Raw genomic sequence first — 13,676 nt, 5'->3', positions numbered from 1 at the left:
TACACAACTCTGTGTTAGTAGTCCGATCAAATCGATGGAGTAAACCATATTATATGTTTGTGTGATTTGGGCTGGCCATGTATTTGACACCCCACTCCAAATTCCTATGTCTTGTATTCGGGGTATTTTGGAAACTTCCGATCTACAACCATACAAAACCCATCTAAAAATTCCAGATAGGCTTTAACGGATGAGGCGCGCCAAAACGTCTCTGCAACTACCAACTTCCAGCTCCAGTAGCTATGGCGTTCCCTTTATCCTCCGCCATCATCTCTCACAAGCTCTCTCACAATGTCTGCATCGCTCCCTCTATTATTCGGAGGCAAAATCTTAAGCCAACCCATTTCGTATTTTGCTTCAATCGCAAAGACCCAGAAAGATCAGGCCGCTCCAGAGTTCATTGCATGCCCAAGAAGAATCACCCAGAGGTTGGTTTTGATCCTAGTCATATACTGGTTCTCTTGCAATTATATATCTTGTGGGGTTTCTGTAAAAGCTCTGGTATTGTTATGATTGCTGCCCCACTTGTGAGTGCCATGTGAAACCCACAAATGTTGGAATCGTTATAGTAGTTGCAGAACCAACATATATAAATATATAAATATATATTCTTTTCTGCAGCTTCATTACTTTTGTTTCATCATATTTACTTTCTTTATTTGATGATGAGAGATGGTGGTAAGTTCAATAGTCATGGTGAAGAACACAATGTAGTAAACTATAAGGTGGTACTAAAGAACCTTGGTTTCCTTTTATGGGGTAACTTGTTATACAGTTCTTAAGTTTAATTGGTTTTCTGTCCTTTATTTTAATTATTGCATGTTATAAAGGTAGTGTTATTCTGTTATAGTCAATTTTACGTCACTGCAAGGAGAGTGAAATGCAGCTCAGTGATTCACTTATTTCAGTGGCTTAGGATTTTGAAGTTATTGCATTGTAGGAACATATGGAATTATTGACCTTTGTGAGGTCTTTCTTTTCTTGACATGGGTTTTCAGTCATGCAGGAAATCGAAGACCAGCATGGTACTCTTACCAGTTCCTACATGTCAACTTATGGACATAAAAAGAAACTTGAGAGTCTAATTGCTGTGATCATTGTGTTTGTCCAAATATCTTCTCCACTTCCTTTGGTTAGTTGGGACTTTTTGCCTATAGCACCTGCAAATGCAGTTCTTTATTCTCCAGACACCAAGGTTCCCAGAACAGGAGAACTAGCTTTAAGGAGGGCTATTCCTGCAAATGCAAACATGAAGGCCATGCAGGTTATTATTGTTTATTGATTTTAATACATGCTTTCTTAACTCTGACATTAATCACTTAGAGAGACCATCTTGCTTCCATTTCTAGGATTCTCTAGAGGAGATTTTGTACTTGCTAAGAATTCCACAGAGAAAGCCTTATGGGACCATGGAGGGAAATGTTAAGAAAGCTCTAAAGGTATCTATTGCTTAATTTCTTGGTTAAAAAAGTGATGGCATTCATATGACACTTTAAAATGGGAAGCAACTGTTTATCAAGGATTAATGCTGTTTGAAAATGCAAATACATTTTATTACGATAAATTAGATTTATTCTATTAGGATTCTGTGAGATCTCGATTTTAGTGTTATTAATTTAAGAGAGTTTCCCCTGCATTTTTGTCATGGTCTCTCTCTCTCTCTCTCTCTCTCTCTCTCTCTCTCTCTCTCATTCTACAACGTCTTCATATCTTGAGATGCCAGGCCCCCCAAGGGCCCAGACACGGCACCTGGCAGCAAATACTGTATCATCTGATGTGCCCTTTTACATATTGATTGTAATTGTGGAGAGTAGAGACCATCAGAATGTAGAAACCACATTCTCTTTTCAGTTATTCTATTCTGCAACTTGTAATTTGAATTTTGTAATAGGTGCCATGGCAAATCTGATGTGCCCACTTTTCCATCATGTAACTCCTCTGAGATATATGGTTATCTATTCATTTATACATTAATCATAATCCTACATTTACAAATACATTACATGTATGCTATATTTTACAATTTCTTAGTTCTTTTTCCTTACCTTAGATAGCAACAGATGAAAAGGATTCAATTTTCGCAAGTATACCAACGGACTTGAGGGAGAGGGGTTCCACATTATATGCATCTCTTATTGATGGAAAGGTATGTGAAGGTCCCTTGGAAGAAAGAAATTCATGAGAAGGCAGTTATCATAGTATCATCTTCTTTTATGTGTCATGCCACGTATGATATCCGACTAAAAGAAGAGAAGGAAAAACAACATTGATATTAGTGTTGAGTGTTTCATAGTTCACTTTTACACTTTTTTTTTTTCGGCTGCAAAGTTCAATTTTACACATTTGGTTTTTAGTCTTTGAGGTCAACTTGAACTTGGACTATTTTTTTTTTCTCATGATATACAGTCAGTTTTAGGGAATTGGCTAGAAAATCAAAATTCTAGCTTACATTGGACTGAAGGTTTTTTTCTAAAAAAACAGAAAACCTTGCTTACATTGCTCTAACTCTACTGGAAATTTGTTACTCTCTGCATCCTAGCTTCCCATAATAAACTATGGAGAAGAAAAGAAACAGGAGAGTAAATGTATGGTTCTGCATGTTACTTGACATAATCATGACAACTCGATTATTATGGTACACTGCAGAAACAATAAGAATGTTATTGAATTTCTCTTAGTTCAGAATGGATTGCAAGCTCTTCTTGGAAGTGTAAAGGATAAGGACGCAGATAGAGTATCTGTAGGCCTCGCATCTTCACTGGATACCATTGCTGAGCTTGAGTTATTACAGGTAACTACAACCAATCAATAGCATTAGATGCCTCTTTTATACCTGATAACTAGATATATCTGAATCAACATATGGATGCCTCATCAAAAGCATAGCATGATTCTAGATATTATTCCTAAAAACTATCGCTTCAGTCATGCTCTTTGGAAACCTCCAAGTTTTTTACTATTTTTTCCTGTGTCACATATAGGAGCTAGTTGTATTATTAGGACAATATGACATGTCTAAGATCATAACTTGATATTTTTTGCAACAGGCTCCAGGCCTGTCATTTTTGTTGCCCGAGCAATACCAGAGATACCCAAGGTCAGTATTGTCTCAATAGTTTTTTTTTGAATGATATCTCTCTCTGTTTGGGGAATGATATTTCATTCAATTGAAAATTTAAAAATTGAAGTTTTTAGCCTTGTCAATTCAAACAGTTCTTTACCAAACACATGTAGGTATATTATTTAATTTTTAATACATTCGTCATCATGAAAATCATTTCGAAATTCGTTAATCTGAAAATTTTAGTTTTGTAAGTTTCTATTTATTTTTCTCATGTAGCTGATTATGAGTGATTACTAAGCCAAATATATTTATGATATTTTGAAGCTGGTTCTTTGGAGCTGGTTGTTTCATATGTAGCATAGATCCCTAGACTAAGGAGTATATTGATGCAAAGGGACAAAACTTGATATACATATAAGTTTTCTGGATGTCCAATGGAAACTGTATTGTTCTTTTTTACGAGGGTTAAAAATATGATTCCATCTGTTTTTTATATCAGTCTGATTTAAGATTGATCTTTGATATGCAACTGACTTACCACATCTATGCTTGAAAGACCTCCACATGTAAAATAAATATTAGATAGGCTTTGCAATGGCATCATCTGTGCTGTTGAACTCAATTCCTACAGTGATGAATATAAGCGCAATTGAAATTCCTGGGGAGTTATACATTTGTGTATTGATAAGACCATTTATTAACTGTAAATAGAATATTAATATTTTCTTTCAAGACTTGTAGGCTTACAGGGAGAGGAACTGTTGAACTAACCATCGAGAAAGGGGATGGTTCAACATTTTCTCCAGAAGCTGGTGGTGAATCAAGAAAGATTGCCAGAATTCAGGTATAATAAATCTCATATTCTACTGAAGGATAATATTATGCCCTGGATGGTTATATTACATTATTATGTGGATACATATTAGGATTAGCATATCTGGAATCTTCTGGTCTTGTGTTTTTCCTGGTGTTCAGTTTATTGTTGAATGTTGAAGCAATATTCACTTGTGTGAAATTTACGTACTTAAATGGATGTTGATGCTAGTATTAATAATTTAATGTCAACTGATAATTAACCTGTGTACAGGTTGTTATAGATGGATATTCAGCACCATTAACAGCAGGGAATTTTGCAAAACTGGTAAGGTAGTTGAACCTCACATTGGCCTCATGAAATTTTCTATATTTTGGGGATGGATGTTGCTTATTCTTGTTATTAACAGACAGAAGACATGGCCTGAGATAGTCCAAAGTGTAAAGATTAGAGAAGGATAAAGCTGTTAGCCTCAAGTAGTTAGAGTGACATTTTGTTGAGTTTGCTTATTTTTCTTTTATGCTAATATCAAATGAATGTCTAATTATGCCAAGCCATCTTTGTAATCCTTATGCAGTTGAACCGGCTGATTATAATTCAGCTAGCCTTCTGTTGATATCATCTTTTGAGTATTTGGTTATAATAGAGCTTGTGAATTTTTATTGACAGTCATATGAATTTAACCCGGGTGAAACATCCATTGTTATCTCTTCAGGTAATTGATGAGGCCTACAATGGGACAAAGCTCAGCTGTACCGACCAAGCTGTTCTCTCAGGCAATGGTCTTGACAAGAACAGTGGTTATAGTGTTCCTCTAGAGATAAAGCCATCTGGGCAATTTGAGCCCTTGTACAGAACAAAATTAGATGTGCAGGTATGCTTATGCTTTATACAATTATGACTCTATCAATTCTGATCAACAGAATGATTTTCCTGTTCATAATTATTTTCATTAGTTTATTCATGTTTACTTTGTTCTATGTTTTTTCCCTCATGGAAGGATGGAGAATTGCCAATTCTTCCACTATCTGTTTATGGAGCAGTTGCTATGGCACATAGTGAAGTCTCTGAGGAGTATTCATCGCCATATCAGTTTTTCTTCTACCTTTATGACAAAAGAAATGTAAGTGCAAACCACACTGTTTAAGTTATTCAAAGAACTGGGGCTCTGGCAAGCTCTAGACTAACCAGAAACTGTAGAAGTATGGATCCATCAGTTCATGATTCTTCCATCTTAAAGTGACATTATTGTTTCTTTCTTCCTTATTGTGTCATCTACATTGTGATGTTACATTTATCCTATAGGCTGGCTTGGGAGGATTATCATTTGATGAAGGGGAATTCTCAGTTTTTGGGTATCTATTTTGACTCCTAAACTTTTATAACTAAACTCAAGGTTTTGGATGAAATAGTTCTAGGCGTTTCTTTTTACTCACTTATATACATTTTTAATAAGCAGATACACAACTGTTGGGAGAGATATTCTTTCACAGATAAAAACCGGAGATGTGATTCGATCTGCAAAGCTGGTCGAAGGTCAAGATCGTCTCGTATTGCCAGATGAGAAGTGATTTGTTCTCTTGTAAAACCAGGACTTCTTTCATTCTTTGTATTTGTTGTATTTTAGAAGGTATCAGCCCTGATTTTCTTGGTGCAGGCTGTGTTGTCGAGTTTATGTCACTTTTTTTCTTCTTTTTTGGATTTAATGTGTCACTTTGATAGTGTTGTTTCGGTTTGAAGCTCAAGGGTCTCATGTGAAAATTGAAAATTGTTATACTTGCCCAAGGGTTTGAGATCTCCATTGATTCCTGTACCTGAACCTCTTCTCCCTGTGTGTCTTGCTTTGACTATATAACCGATAATAAGTTTGGACAGACAAGCACTCCAGTAAGTTTGAATTTTCTTCCCTCTTTAAAGATTTGGCAGAGCATTAATTGTAGTTTCTTTGTTTTTACCATCATTATTGGCCGGACAATGCTGAAATTTTGAAGGCCCTTTTTCAACTGTGATGAGTGTTGATTAACCAGCTCTTCAAGCTGGAGCTAAGTTCCTTAATTTTGCAGAACAAAATAGTTATAGATTGCCTAACTTTGCAATTCAAAACGAGGTGGGAGCTTTTGGAATATGAACACAGGATTTTCAAACTTGTTATCAGAATTTTCCAAAGACTGCCTTTCTGGTAATTCCATGTAGACCCAATTTATGTTTTAATTTTTGCTTTGTTGTCAACCACATCTACATGCAACAAATCAACCACAAAGCTGTGGAAAAGTCCTATACCAGGAACTACCTGAGCAAAAAAACAAAAACAAGAAAAACAAGAATATACATTTGTCATAAGCATGACCATGAAAAATTGAATGGAATACAAAAATTGCAGCCAAAATATTGTGTTACAAATTTATCTAGAATCATTGTACATTTGTACCAAAGCTTTTTTTTTTTTGGCCAAAGTACCAAAGTTTTATCTAGAATCACTGGTATGAGATATTTCAGATATGTAGCTTTCATTTCCAGAGTACCTGGGCTACTTATGGGTCCAGGGACCCACAACCATGTGGATATAACTATTGGATATGAAATGGTTGTTGGATCACAGGGGACCCACATACTATGATGGTTGAGTTCTCGACGATTCTTGGCTGATTCTATCAAACCAGTTGGCTCAGCCCATACGGTAATTTTTTGGAATATTGTATATTTGGATGTCTTTAACTCTTAATTTGGAATCTCCCATTTCCAAATAATAAAAAGTATTTCTTATCTTTTTAATAAGAATTTACATTGAGAATATAACACTATGAAAATAACATATTTAAACATATTTCTAGAGAAGCAAATTTTATTGTAGATGCTTGTATTAATTTTAGTCCTATAAAAATTCTGAAATTATTTGATTTTACTTTCTAAGAAAAGAGGTTTTTAGATTCGATTTTGAGATTTTGAAAATCTGAACCGAACTGTAAAAAAGTCACAATTGCATTACTTAAGCTTATATAGTATATAAATATACAATAGACCTATAAAATTTGAACGTCTTTTACATTTTAAGGTCCAGCTACCTATTTCACCACTCTCAAGGCCACTCTTGTTACTCTTGTAGGTATCTTCAGTTTTCAAATTAGTAAAGGTTTTTCTTTGTAATTTCTTCTTTTCCCTATCAGATAAAAAAAACATTTCTTAACCTTTTACATCATTAACAAATGATATGAAATTATGAATCATAAAAAGCCAAAACAGGAAAAAAAAAAAAAAAAAAAAAAAAAAAAAGCCATAGGAAAAAGAGCTATACGGCATCATTTCCCGCGGGAATATACAGTCAACTTCCAGTTGTTTATATCTGTTAATTTATTAAGTTATCAATTTGTTCTGAATCTCTGATTCAGCGACCATCCTTGACATGTGGACTGCATTTCATCAAAATTCTCCCTCAAAATCAATATCCCCCACATCACACCCCACAATAACAATCTACACCCCATTACTTCTACCCAATGATAACCCCACACCACTTCCACATCAAACTCAAAAGCTCCAATCACTGTTCATCCCAAAGTAATCTCCAATCCCACTCCAAAACGAAATAAACTCATTACACAACCAACACACCCAATCACAACCCCCAAACACAACCATATGAAAACCAATCGTCTTCAACGTTCCAACCCGGAGACGCAAATAGTCAAATACAGGCTTTAGGCTCAACTCGGTCTCTCCCAACTCAGTCTCAACGGCCATGGCCTCCATCCACTCCATAGCTCCCCAGAGCTTCCTCTCTCTCCCAAAACCCAAACCCAAACCCAGTAAACCCATTAATGTTCTCCCAAAATCCATCTCAAGCTCCAACCTTTACAGCCCCAAACTCTCAAAGCACCAAACTTTCCCGGGAAACAAACGGAAAGACAGGTGGGTCTTGAACGCTGTGGTTGAACAAGAAGAGTGCGATGTGATCCCAGTTCAGAGCTCTGACTGTACGGACCAGCAGGAAGGGATGGTGGTGAGCAGAGTGGAGAGTGAAGGTCTGGAGGGCGAGTTGGTGAGTCAAGTGGGTGGGTTTGGAGCAAGTGAGGGAAGGCTTTCCTTTGAAGGGGCTGGTGGGTTTGGGTCATCTGGGGTTGGAAATGAGAGAGAGTGTGAGGAATTGATGAGGCTTATAGATAGGACTATCAATGCCACTATTGTGCTTGCGGCTGGTACTTTTGCTATCACTAAATTGCTCACAATTGATCAGGATTACTGGCATGTAAGCAACTTCCTTCATATTTGATTGTCTTTCTTTATTTATTTTTATGTGATTGAGTCTTGTTTAATATATGATCATGGTGTTCTGTGGTCAAGTGAGTGAAAACTTAATGTGTAGCATGATAAGGAATATGGATTGGGGTGAAGTTGGTACTTAGTTTGTTGTTAGGTCTCCAAAAGTTTTCAAACGGACCTCTCTCTTTTGGTTTTTTTCATTCTGGTCCTTTTAGGTTGCTTCATTTGATGGTGAGTTTTTATCAATTGTCTGTAGTGCTTTCTTCTTTGGGTTTATGCTCTTTGAGTCCTAAGGTCTAAGATTTTCAATTTATTTGGTGGATTAGACCTGAGCTGTATCAGCTATAGCTGTGGGAGATGGTTTCCTGTCTTATGCTAAATATGTGTGACAATGTTCTGAATTATAAGGGTATGCTTTGTGGTAGATCAATGTTGTATAGTCAAATTAATGAAGTAAAACTTGCTATCTTGATATGATCATCCATAAGGGGGGCGAGAGTGAGATGTTTCTTCTATAACCTAGGTGGAACAAATGAAGTGGATACTGCTTTTGAAGGATTGTGATTGTTCAAACTTGTTAAATCCGAAAGAAAACATGACCTGAAATTGTTTATCAAATCTGAGATGATTTTGCACAATAAAATGACAATCACGGAACAACACTGCCATATAATGACAGGTTTGGAACAAACATGGTGAGATAAATGAGTTGCTTGTGAGACTGGAAGAAAGAGAACTGAAAAAAAAATGATTGGCACGAGGGGGGGGGGGGGGGACTTGGAGATTGCTGCATGCAATTTCTAGAAGTTGAATTTGGTGAAGATAACTTGTGCACTTATGGCTAGAGTGGTATGAAGCAATTTGTTTGATCCTGTCCAATTAATTCATAGTTTAGAAAATTTCATCATAAGTTGTGATTTATTGTTTGAATGTTTTAAACCATTTATTTATTCAGGGTAAGGCTCTGTTTATTTATATTATTTTCCATTTCCATGTACAGCTGCTCTTGTATTTCTGCTGAGATTTATGTGTTGGTTTACTTACAGGGATGGACTCTATATGAGATCCTAAGATATGCACCTCAACACAACTGGTCTGCTTATGAAGAAGCTCTCAAGACAAACCCAGTTTTAGCCAAAATGGTGATTAGTGGTGTGGTGTACTCTGTTGGGGACTGGATTGCTCAGGTTTGTTGGTGTTGTGAAGTAAAATTTGAAGTCTTCTACTTGGTGGAGTTAGTTCTTTACAGTGCGCATAATGCCTGTCTTATAATTTTGTAGTGCTTTGAAGGAAAACCTCTATTTGAGTTCGACCGGGCACGAATGTTCAGATCAGGTCTGGTTGGTTTTACTCTACATGGTTCCCTCTCTCACTACTATTACCAGTTTTGCGAGGTAAATTTCTTCTGTAGTTGTTTATTTCAGAACTTACCTTCTTTCTTTTTTTTTTTTTTCTTTTCAAAGTCCTGTTTCTTTAACAACTAAAACTTGTTGCAGGAGCTATTTCCTTTCCAAGCCTGGTGGGTGGTTCCTGCCAAAGTAGCATTCGACCAAACTGCATGGGCAGCAGTATGGAACAGCATTTACTTTACAGTTTTGGGACTTTTGCGTCTTGAATCCCCCATCAATATTTTCAGTGAACTTAAAGCAACATTCTGGCCCATGCTGACCGTAAGAGAATCCTCTGCCTTCTTTTTTATTTTTCGGGAAAAGAAGTACTAACGTTGCATTCTCTCTTGAGTGTTTAGAGTCAAACATCCTGAAACCTAATTGATTCTCCTTTTACTTCCTCTAGCTTGTGGAGATTGGAAAAGTCAGGATCCCTTGTCCAAAGTCTTTAATCAATTAGAACTTAAATTGTTAGTTTTATCTGACTTCTGGAGCATGGTTCTGTGACTTGTCAATCAAACAATGTTTGTGTATGCAACTATGCGTTGGAATGTATATTTTGTATCAGCTGTTTGCTGTCCATGTGGCTTTAACCTTGGAGTAGGGAGTTCAGTGCTATTTATCTTATCAAGAGTTCTAGCCGCTATAGTCTTTTACATTTGATTGGGTGGTTAAAAAATGTTGTCCAAATGAACATGAATCTAGATTGTGCGAAAGTTTTAGTTGGTTAGTACAGTTTTCAAAGAAACTTACAATTTTTATCATTAGGAATTTTACACATAACTGTTACTGATTGGGTTCTTGGTAACCATCTTTAAATAATACTGTTCGTTTTGCAACTAGTCTTGGTTCAGAATCAAGCAGACCATGTATGGTCCAGATGAGAAAAATTGTCAACCCTAAACTCCAGAACATGCTTTTTCCTCACTAAACTCCCAAACACACTTTTGAAAAACTGTTTGTTTTATATGGTCTGGGTCATGTGTCAAAAGTGCTGCTGGTTTTAGAAGTTACATATTCCTTGTTTAAAGTTTTGGTTAAAAGAACATGTAATTGTTTGACCATTGACATCTTTCTGAAATGTGATTTGTTATGCAGGCAGGTTGGAAGCTTTGGCCATTTGCTCATCTCGTTACCTATGGTGTGGTCCCTGTTGAACAAAGGCTCTTATGGGTGGACTGTGTAGAGTTAATTTGGGTGACTATACTCTCAACGTAAGTATTTAATATCCATTATTTGTATTTTCGCCAATGCATGCCAAGGATTGAAGATCATGACTTTCTTTCCTCCTAAAAGACATAGCTAAATAATTATGCTCACTAGAATTATTCATGGGTTTCTAATTTTACTAATGATACTTTTAAAGAACAGTTTAAATAGGCTTTGTTTTTTTGCCTATTTGTATAAATGACATGTATGCTTGTAGGAGCAAAAAGGTTTTTGTCTGGTAGAACCAGGTTGTGCAATATAGATGATTTTTTCTTCACAAAAGACTTGGTTGCAGAAGTTTAGTTAAAAAAAAAAATCTGAAAAATTGAGGTATATGTGATGTGTAATTAAGTGGCAGATAAGTATACTATTGATGCTTTTTCTATAGTGTCGGGTTTAGGAATTTATATTTGTGTATAGAGTTTGACCGTTTTTATGATCTTCATCTGGTGATTCTTCTCATTTGTCTTGCTCTCTATTTCTTTAATCAGTAACAATATTTGGGAGGTTGGGGGATCTGAAGAGGTGCAGTTATCATATAGGCTATGTCCTGGCCACAATTTGTTTTGCTCTCAATTTTTATAGGAAAACATTCCACCATTAAATATTTCAGAATGTTTAAACCTAAAGGGTATTTGTTGGGTGATTACAAAGTGTGTTGAGTGATTGTGTTCCTAGCTTTGTGCTCCGTCATCATCATCATTTCTTTGGTAGGTTTCATGTCTAACATGGGTCATAATTTCTCTTTGCTAGTTATTCAAATGAAAAATCAGAAGCAAGGATTTCTGAGGCACCGGCAGAAGCAAATACCAGTTCTTCAAACATAAGTCCTCTTGAGGTATATACAAACCCTTTTACGCTGATTTTCTCGGGTATATAAGAGCTGCAGATTACAATTCTGATGTCCAACTATTTTTGTCTACTTCCCCCTTCATCAGGAGTAAACAAATTGAAGACAACCAGAAGATAAAGAGAGGAACACATAAAAGAGAGAAATGTGCTCAATGAGAAAGTTGAGGTGTAAAATCCACTAACAAGATGGACTGTGACTTTAAGAAGGTGAAATACCTAGCAATGTGGAGATATGCCTGGGCTGGCTGATTATGGTATATATACTGCACACATCTCAGAACTTGCAGGTGTATGTTAAATAACACAGTTTTCCCTTCTACATGCATCGAGTTTCCTCGTATATAATTGTAGATCATTTAACTGATATATGTAAAAACCCAAAAATTAAAAGCTAATTAATGTAAAAATGACATGATTTATATAGTTTGGAAGTAGTTGGATAGAGATCCTTCTGATTCGGATATCTTATCATGCTTTTTGGGTGTCTTCTGATTTTCGTGGTATTGGCTATTCTTTGTACTAGCCTATTAACACACACTTCGTGTGAGAATGAAGTTTTACTAACCAATTTGGCCAAAAAAAAGAAGGAAGTTTTACTAACCAAAAGTGAGTTGAAATTTGTAAACCTTGTGTCTCATTAAGCTAAGGGGATGAAGCATCTTGATTGGTAAAGCAATATTGTATGGTACAACAAGTGATTGTTTAAGCAAAATGAGAAATTGATACATGTTTTGATGCATTCGAAAAGAAATGAAACTGTGTTTTCATGACTCAATCATCGATCAATATTTGCTAGTCGTTAGTTAGTCAATTGCCCTTATTCAGCAATTTACTCAATGATGTAAAACTACCAAGACAATTGAAAAATGCGACCATGACAATCTTCTCTTTTTAAGAGTGGCGTGAAATCCAGTTACTCATGATCATCCAAGTTACCAGCTAGCATTCATCAATCATGTGGACCAACAAAGAGAAAAAGAGAAAGAAGACACAAATGTGGAAGCATCCTCATCCTGATTCATGGAAAAGAGGGAGGTGACTAGGTGAGACGACTTACTTTCATCACTAAATACATGTTTCAACAATCAATTCTACAGAAAATGAAATGTCGCCAAAAGTTGTAGCGTGCCAAATTGTTGATGAAATGTGCAAATTTTTCGCTCTATCTCTGGCTTCATATTTGTTTTGTGACAACCTGATGACAGAAAAGGTCTTGTTGACCAGGGTTTTAGTTCCGAAATTTCCAATTTTAGGCTGCGAATAATGTTGTCCCTAAAACAAGGATTCTCTCTTATAGTGACAAAGAAAACATCAGATATGCAGACAAATAGGCGAACAAGTATCTTTCATACTCAAAATTCGGAATCCAGATTCACCAATATAATTTCCAACGAGACAAGAACAAGAGCAATGAATTAAACATACAAAACTAAGCCAAATTCGGAGCTCCTTCTTTAAGCCATAGACATGTTAGAGAGCCGACTAGGCGTTGGCCGGAAATTCCACCACCGAAGAGTTAAGCTACGATTCTGCTGCGACGCTCTCAATGCCCTCCTCAACATCTCCTTGTTTGCATAGTTCCTCCTCCACTTCTCCCCCGTTGCCGGCACTACGTACCCGTGCCGGCTACAGCGGTTCAACCCGGGACGACTCAAGCACGTGCATGGCAATCGAGCCCTAGGTGATGATGACACTGTATAATTGTGCCTAACACCACATTTACTATTTCCCTCGGTCTTCTTTGCTAGTGATAATGGCCTTGGAGGAACTTGTAGCCTTTCTCCAATGTGTTTGTGAGGGTTCCTTTGCATTTTTTGAAGACAAGACACAGAAGAAGAAGAGGGTGTGTTTGTGTTTTGAATTGAATGTGTAATGTGTAATGTGTAATGTGTAATGTGTAATGTGATGGATATATAGCAAAACGACTAACGTTCTTAGTCTTTGGAGTGTGAGGTTTACATATATATATATATATATATATATGAGTATGTGAATGACCCTACATTTGAAGGGAAGACTTTTTATGAGTTGAAAAAAATAAAAAATAAAAAGAATATTTATTGGTCTTTGGCTTGGCTACCAACTGGAGACT

General features: G+C 36.3%; 2 protein-coding genes across 3 annotated transcripts; both read left to right on the top strand.

Annotated features, from left to right (window-relative positions):
- The first annotated feature begins 148 nt into the window (after positions 1-148).
- Positions 149-5,691, top strand: LOC147298084 (Cyclophilin-like peptidyl-prolyl cis-trans isomerase family protein). 2 transcript variants are annotated; one of them, XM_086234923.1, is made up of 12 exons: positions 149-428; positions 1,007-1,264; positions 1,350-1,439; positions 2,051-2,146; positions 2,684-2,791; positions 3,048-3,097; positions 3,806-3,908; positions 4,152-4,205; positions 4,594-4,752; positions 4,879-5,001; positions 5,184-5,233; positions 5,338-5,691. In XM_086234923.1, exons 1-12 carry the CDS (start codon positions 243-245, stop codon positions 5,447-5,449), a joined length of 1,389 nt encoding a protein of 462 aa, XP_086091049.1. In that variant the 5' UTR covers positions 149-242; the 3' UTR covers positions 5,450-5,691. The 2 variants fall into 2 exon arrangements, with proteins under 2 accessions (XP_086091049.1, XP_086091052.1); XM_086234926.1 differs by having other exon boundaries at positions 288-428; positions 999-1,264.
- A 1,789-nt stretch (positions 5,692-7,480) lies between these two features.
- On the top strand, positions 7,481-12,028 carry LOC147298083 (Peroxisomal membrane 22 kDa (Mpv17/PMP22) family protein). Its single transcript, XM_086234934.1, has 7 exons — positions 7,481-8,121; positions 9,182-9,322; positions 9,416-9,529; positions 9,632-9,805; positions 10,622-10,737; positions 11,486-11,570; positions 11,671-12,028. Exons 1-7 carry the CDS (start codon positions 7,615-7,617, stop codon positions 11,674-11,676), a joined length of 1,143 nt encoding a protein of 380 aa, XP_086091060.1. The 5' UTR covers positions 7,481-7,614; the 3' UTR covers positions 11,677-12,028.
- Positions 12,029-13,676: the final 1,648 nt, after the last annotated feature.

This window comes from Dryas octopetala, chromosome 1, assembly GCF_963921425.1.
Source record: "Dryas octopetala chromosome 1, drDryOcto1.1, whole genome shotgun sequence".
Taxonomy (NCBI): Eukaryota; Viridiplantae; Streptophyta; class Magnoliopsida; order Rosales; family Rosaceae; genus Dryas; species Dryas octopetala.
The sequence above is the reverse complement of the archived record's forward strand: the minus strand, read 5'-3'. Positions and strand labels throughout refer to the sequence as shown.